This window comes from Haliotis rubra, unplaced genomic scaffold, assembly GCF_003918875.1.
Source record: "Haliotis rubra isolate DU_JTF1 unplaced genomic scaffold, ASM391887v1 Scf147, whole genome shotgun sequence".
In the NCBI taxonomy this organism is placed as follows: Eukaryota; Metazoa; Mollusca; class Gastropoda; order Lepetellida; family Haliotidae; genus Haliotis; species Haliotis rubra.
Window position 1 is genome coordinate 461,577 of NW_025765414.1, and position 7,763 is coordinate 469,339.

Below are 7,763 nucleotides of genomic sequence, written 5' to 3' on the forward strand. Positions count from 1 at the left end.
ATCCAATGTTGTATTGTGAATGAAGCTTTGTCATTGTCATTGAATAATGCTAATACAACGATGTTGTGTGTTTCAGCCAAGTCTCATGCAGTTCTTTGTGTCACGTCAGTGGATCAACAAATTCAACACGTTTGCCGAGCCAGGCCCAATCACAAACCGTGACTTCCTCTGTCGGCATGGAGGTATTGCTTGTGTATTTTACAGAGGGTTTCCAACCCGTGAAGATCAGGGCCAGAATTGATCTTCAGTAACCCATGCTTGTCATAAGTGGCGACTAACGGGATCGGGTGGTCAGACTCGCTGACTTGGTTGACACATATCATTGTATCCCAATTGTGTAGAATGATGCTCATGCTGTTGATCACTGGATTGTCTGGCCCAGACTTGATTATTTACAGACCGCCACCATATAGCTGGAATATTGCTGAGTGCGGCATAAAACTAAACTCAGTCACTGAACACGAAGGGCCCCTAAATCTAGTTCATTACAACCAGGGGTGGTGAGGTAGCCTAGTGGATAAAGTGTCCGCTCGTCACGCCCGGGTCTGAATCCCCACATGGGTACAATGTGTGAAGTCCATTTCTGGTGTCCCCTGTCGTGATATTGCTGGAATATTGTTGAAAGCGGCATAAAACCATACTCACTCACTCACTCACTCATTACAACTATAATTTAGTAAATGCATTTTGACTGAAATATGCCGTAAATAGTTGTTAGTTTGTGAATGTGTTCATTATAAACTTAGTTTACTGTTCAGTATCTGAAGAAAAAGAGAAAATGTTAAATACTCTCAGACAGACAAAGTTGACTTGACATTGTGATACTGCTAGTGCAGAAAACTATGGGAAGGTGACTTTGATGGTGGAACAGTTTAAGAAGTTGATAACAAGCTGTGTTGTTTGTGTGTAGGGGTTCCTCCAGGGAAGACCAACCATGTGGAGGAGTTGGCCCAGCCCCTCAACCAAGCTGTGTGGGAGTTCCTCTACAACAGGTAAGATCTTTACTTGCTGCAAGGGGTGGTGGGGTAGCCCAGTGGTTAAAGCATTCACTCATCGCACCAGAGACCTGGGTTCAATTTCCCACATGGGTACAATGTGTGAATCCCATTTCTGGTGTCCCTATGAAGTGGGAGGGGATATTGGTTTGAGCTCCATCTGTCCGTTCATCCTGTCCGTCTGAGTTGATAAGGACAGATTTGCTCAAACATCGTTATAGATAGGGAAACTAAATTTAGTATGTGTTTTTAGAGCATGAATGCCTTGATGGAGTTTGATTGACCGTGTTTAAGATTCTTTACAGAGTTATGGTCCTTGTCATGCATTTCTTGACTTAGTGCAGTTTATCCCCAATGGGAACAGATTTTCTCAGTAACTGTTATAGATAGGGAAACCAAATGTGGTATGTGTTTTCAGGACATGAATGTCGTGGTGGAGTTAAAAAACAGGAACCAAATAGGAACAGAACACTGTGGCAGGGGAAATCGATGACCATAATTACACAGTACCATTTAGAACAGGGGTGGAAATAACCCATTGCCTGACGTCCGAAGTCCAGTGTTTTTTTCTGTCGGGCAAGCAAATTTGTATATTACGCTGTACCGGTGTCCAGTTGACTTTCCAATGTTAATAATGTTGTTTATTTAAAAAATCAACAAGAAACCGGACAGTATAGTGGAAAAATGATCAGGGCAAGTGATTTTACATGTGCCACTGTACCGGAGTACACTAGTAATTTTAAAGTTATTTCCACCCCTGTAGAAAGTGGTCAAATATCAATCCCAAATATAACATATGTAACATTGATGACCATGTCTTCTTGTTGTGTATGTTTCACCTTACTTTGCTGTGCAGATTTGTTACCTTTAGTTGTCTTGGTTGTTAAATGTAGATTTGAATAACTGTCTAGTCCATATTACAAATCCTGGGGTTCTAGACAGGAACATAGGTCCTAACCAGAGCATGCTGATCATAAGCAGCAAACAAATGGTTTGGATCGTAAGACAATAATTTCTCAGCTGAAGTGATGCTCATGATATTGACCACTGGATTGTTTGGTCCCCACTTGATTATTTACAGACTATACAGGGCAATCAGTAGCTTCAGTAATCAAATTCACTCGCATACACAAACTGTGATGGGAGGTGAAATGGAGTTTCACGTCGTTCTTAAGAACATTTCGCTCATATGACGACGTGCATGCATGTGTATGGGTGGCTGCTTGTACTAGCCCAGACTTAAGCTGGCTTTATAGTGCTTGCTCAATGAGATACTAGGGCTGCGCAATATAACTGGTTTACCGGTATTTACCAGTTCAGACATGAAAACGATACGTATTGCGATACGCTGATCGGTATTTTGACATGCATTCGGAAAACTTTGTAACAGTCGGAAATCTTCGGATATTTCTGTTTTTGAATTGTTCTTTTCCCTGTTTCATTAGTGCCAAATGTTACTTACATTTTTATTTTGTCATGATTAAAAGTTTTTATAAAAGGTTAATCAGTCATAGTGATTTTGTTGTGTTTTTGCTTTATTATCAATCATCAACTCGATTATAAGTAGTTTTTGTTAAAAAAATAATCCTTGCAATATATTGCAATACATATCGCAACAGATGCTTCCGCATCGCAATATATCGCAACATGAAAATTCTCTGCAATACCCACCCCTATGAGATACCATACCGCAGTTAAACATGAATACCCCACTCAGATACGTTATAATGAGCCGACCAGTCTTTGTTATACCCATTATTGCCGAGTGCAACAGGGACCAACAAGTACCATATTTTAACATCTTTTGCTATGATTTGGCCTGGGATCGAACCTGTGACCTTCCGCTCTCCGGGTGGACGCTCTAACCATTACACCAGGGTAGCAGTCCATACACAAACCGTATTACAGTAGTGACAGAATACCTGTTGGTTGCAAGGGCCAAATAATTCTTGCCTAATTTTCTGTTTTAGGTTTGGAGGAGGGCCTGTGTGTAACTATCTGTATGCCTGCCAGACATGCCAGCGAGAACTGGAACAGCTGCGGTACCGACAGAAGACCGAGATGGAGACATTCATACAGGTACAGTTTCATACAGAAACATCTCTGTGTCACTATGTGATGCAAGTTAACTAGGTCTTACACTGGTGTCTCCTCTCATGAATTGGCGTATAGTAGTAGATACAAAATTTTGGCTTTGTATTTACAAATTGAGAAATGATTATAAGTAATATGGACTACATGTCCTAAGGGTCTAAAATAGATTGACTCAATGAGGTATTTGAACTAACTGAATTATGGTATTATGAATTGGTATTGACAGTTCTGTTCTTACCAGAAATGCTACAGCTCTGACTGTCCGTTTCTGATAATTCTTCACTCAAACATGTCAGAGTTAAATGGTGTAAAGCTTGAAATCATGAGTCATGCTCTACCTTCATCAGAATTCTTTAAAGTCAGTGCTGGTGTGTGGGAAGCATTGAGACATCGGTTAGGTGCCACTGAGTATAAAAGGACACTTATTTCTATGCTGAAACATGTCATCGTATTCCAACTGCATAGATCGATGCCCATGATGTTGATCACTGGATTATCTGGTGCAGACTTTATTTACAGACCGCCGCCATATAACTGAAATATTGTTGATCACTGGATTCACAAATGTCTGGTTTTATCATTTAGTGAGACTCCTCAATTATCCCCGCTTACAAATCATCTGAAAATACACCCCTGCTTGCATCTCAAAAAATGTGTCTGGAGTGGGGGTATTCATAAAACCAGCTTGAGATGCTGACTTTACATACTGCTGCCATATACAGCAGTTGGAAATATTGCTGATTGAGATCGCTTTACATCAGCATGGCCTGGCGTCCGGAGTGGGAGAGTCAAAGTGGAGACAACAACAAACAAACAGATCTTTAGTAATCTAACATGGAGTAAGAATTGACATCGCAACCCATGTTTGTCGTTGTTTCAGGACTCAATTTTTGACAGGCCCTCCAGATGCAATAGATAAACAGTCGGGTTAGAATTGATCGCAGCAACCCATGCTTGTTGTATACAAGAACGGTCAACATCAGCTGAAGCAGTCCTCTCCAGACCATGGTCAGTTGTCCAAGGAGATGTGGCACTACCTCCACAACATCTATAATCTAACATGGAGTGGACCAGAGCTCTTTTTCATCAAACCCTCCAGATGACGATAACAGTCCCACATATACAAGAACGTCAACATCAAAACCCTTGCTGCTACAAGCCGCAGGCAAGCTCCACAACATCTATGGGGTGGGCATCAAGCAAAGTTCGTCTTTGTCCGCATCGGGCATGGTTCGTCGGGTCAACTTCAGCACATGCCATTTCAGGAACAGTCAACAGGAACTCTAGTGCCGTTCCCTCAGGGGTTGTGTCGAGTGGGGGCAAGAGCGGTTCTTCGGAGAAGATAAACACGGAGGAAGCTGTCTGTAGGGTGTCAAGTACTTCAGACAAGCCATCCAGCGGAGACACCGATTCCATCGACACGGGTATCGCAGACACAGGTAGCCTCGATTCATCATCAACTGATGGAAGGTCCATGTCGGCATCAAGCATCACAGTTCACTCGCCTGAAAAAATCACCAAGAAAGCTCCAATTGTGGATGAGTTAGCCCGGGTGTGAGAAGTGGGAAGTGAAGGGGAGACAACTTTGTTTTACTTCCTGTGGTTCTAATAAAGGATGGGAATATTAGCTGTTTTCATTTACACTTTTTACATTGGAACAGGATTAATAATTGTAATGTTTTCTTAAATCTTATCTGAATTAATATTTTACATTTACTATTTAAATGGTAACCTGCAGATGCTAATACAACCTTGAATATGATGACACATCTTGTGAACATATAAGCATCAGGTCTCGATTTTAACCTCATTTGTAAATTATTTTCACAATGCTCAGAAATTTACAATTTGTGGAGAACATGTTGAAATCTTGACAAAATTTAAGACTACGCTTGGGATTGGGGGTTCTTTATGTGGACTTAACTCTATGTTTTTGTAATGAAGTGGGTTAGGTGGTGGACGAGAGGGGAGTGTATCTTAGTGGTCAAAAAGTCCACTGGTCTTTTGGGCACCATTACCAGCCTGAATAGTGATAACATAAAAGGTCACCTCACAAAAATCTAAAAATTCTACTCAGGTATCTTCAACATCACTGACTCAGGCTTGGAAACTAGTATATAATTTTTGATTCACAATTATCCAGGGCAAGTACCATAATTAAACGCTGACTGATGACGTCACTAACATTGAGGTGTGGTGAGAGGAACCAGTAAACATAACATGGTACATTTTTCATTATTGTTTAGGGGCGGTGGGGTAGCCTAATGGTTAAAGCGTTGGCTCGTCACGCCGAAGACCTGGGTTCGAATCCCCACATGGGCACATTGCGTGAAGCCCATTTCTGGTGTCCCCCGCCGTGATGTTGCTGGAATATTGCTAAAAGCGGCGTAAAGCCAAGCTTAGTCAGTCAGTCATTATTGTTTAAAAATATAAGAGAAAATACACCTAATTGTTGGGCAGAGAAGTTAAAGAATAACAACTTTCATTGAATTTCGATTGCTCAGGCATGAGGGATGAGCTACCATAATTATGAATTTCCCTACTATAAGTTTAGTTTCCCATATGGTCTGCAGAAGCATTGTGTATGATGCTGCAGTAAGCTCTGCAGAGTTGCCTCCCTTGGGGACATAAGGTCATAACGTTACGAACACTGGATCAGGACCCTGGGTTTCATCAGAGTGGTAAACATGTTAGATCTGCATCACGTCAAGCTTTCTTCCCACTTTAAGCTGATATGCCATGACCTACTGTTCCAACGATGGGGCGGTGGGGTAGCCCAGTGGTTAAAGCGTTAGCTCATCAAGCCGAAGACCCGGGTTTAATTCCCCTCATCGGTACAATGTGTGAAGCCCATTTCTGGTGTCCTCCGCCGTGATATTGCTGGAATATTTCTAAATATGGAGTAGACCTGTACTCACTCACACACTCACTGATCCAATGACATTAGGGGCGGTGGGGTAGCCTAGTGGTTAAAGTGTTCGCTCATCACGCTGAAGACTCGGGTTCGATTCCTCACATGGGTACAATGTGTGAAGCCCATTTCTGGTGTCCCCCGCTGTGATGTTGCTGGAATATTGCTAAATACGGTGTAAACCTGAACTCACTCACTGTTCCAGTGACATTGATCTTTCATGTCAATACAGTCTGCCAATGTCAGAAAGGCGTTACTCTCGTAGTGAGTACATCTGTTTAGAATAACTAATAAGTCTTGTATGTCGTTGTGTTTGAACAACCCAAAGCTCTTTCATCTTGTCTTGAGATATTTCTAGACTAGAGATAGAGACTGGAAGATGCATGAGTGGACCAGGTGGCCTCATTTTTGATATTCGCAAATGCACTTAGCTGACGATAATGAGGAGTCTCAGTCCATATTTGTTGATATGTGCTTTAACAGATACAAACACTGAAGTGTTAAAAATTCATCCGGAAAGTCAAAGGGTCTTTGTCGTAACCTCGAAGTTGAAAGGATTGACTTGTCAATATGTTAATGCATCTTCTTGCTAATTCTAGATTTAGAATCACAGATAATTAAATATTAATTATCAGTTGTCATGATATGAGTCCAGCCTAAGAAATACTAGTTACTTGGTTACTCCTGAGTGTTTGTAGCTGGAACTGAAAAGATTTGAAACTGCCAAATTGAAACATTGAGAGGCGGTGGAGAGTTAAGCCCTCAGATGCTAGTTGTCAGTGATGACTAAAAGAAAATGGATTCTTAACTATCCTCAGCACAATTTAGTTCTCTCAGGCTCAGACTACCATGAATTTTCATTTTTCATATTTTTAAAATATATTTTTCATGATGGAGGTGATTTGGTGTATTTCAGCCTGTCATGGCTGCTTCTCTTTAACCCTGACAGGTAAACAATACTGTGACTGACTTGATCCTGAGGTACATGTACTTTCTTGGGCATGATCTCTGACATTTGTATTTATGAATCTACTAACTGTGTCATTCTGTCATAATATTGTGTGTCTTTCTTTTCTCTGTTTTATGTGGTATCGACGACTATTTCTTTAGATTTTATCTGACTTTCTCTCCCTGTTTGGAGTTCTTCTCTCGATCCACAAAGCTTTGAAAAGTTACCACCTATCGTAACTCCACGGTCCATCATTGGCTTATGAATGTCATAGCACTTGAATGCTTTGGGGATCTGATTCACAATGCTTTGAAAAGTTACCACCTGTCGTAACTCCACGGTCCATCATAGGCTTACGAATGTCGTAGCACTTGAATGCTTTTGGGGATCTGATTCACAATGCTTTGAAAAGTTACCACCTGTCGTAACTCCACGGTCCATCATTGGCTTATGAATGTCATAGCACTTGAATGCTTTGGGGATCTGATTCTCAATGCTTTGAAGTGTTACGACCTATCGTAACTCCACAGTCCATCATAGGCTTACGAATGTCGTAGCAGTTCGAACGCTTTGTGGATCAGAACCCTGGTGAAGTTGAAGTCTTCTTATGTATAAATAGGACTGGATGTACAGCAGTGCTGTCAATATTAGTCAGGGAAGGTTGTACTAGGGGGCAGTCCGCAATATTCAGACTACATCAGTTCGATGCACCAGGCAATCCAGTGACTGAAACCGAGCACAGTGATCCTAGCTGTCATAGTACAATTCAATGAAGACAGAGTTTAACATCCTTTAATTCTTATTCCCATGTCAG

The 7,763-nt window shown here is 41.3% G+C and overlaps 1 protein-coding gene across 1 annotated transcript in view; it reads left to right on the forward strand.

Annotated features, from left to right (window-relative positions):
- Nucleotides 1–4,192, forward strand: part of LOC124269721 (ubiquitin carboxyl-terminal hydrolase 20-like) — a 30,241-nt gene extending 26,049 nt beyond the window's left edge. Inside the window, exons 18-21 of the mRNA XM_046704749.1 lie at nucleotides 77–182; nucleotides 911–992; nucleotides 2,966–3,074; nucleotides 4,034–4,192. Coding sequence (XP_046560705.1) covers nucleotides 77–182; nucleotides 911–992; nucleotides 2,966–3,074; nucleotides 4,034–4,192 — 456 coding nt within the window. The remainder of the gene's footprint in view (nucleotides 1–76; nucleotides 183–910; nucleotides 993–2,965; nucleotides 3,075–4,033) is intronic.
- Nucleotides 4,193–7,763: the final 3,571 nt, after the last annotated feature.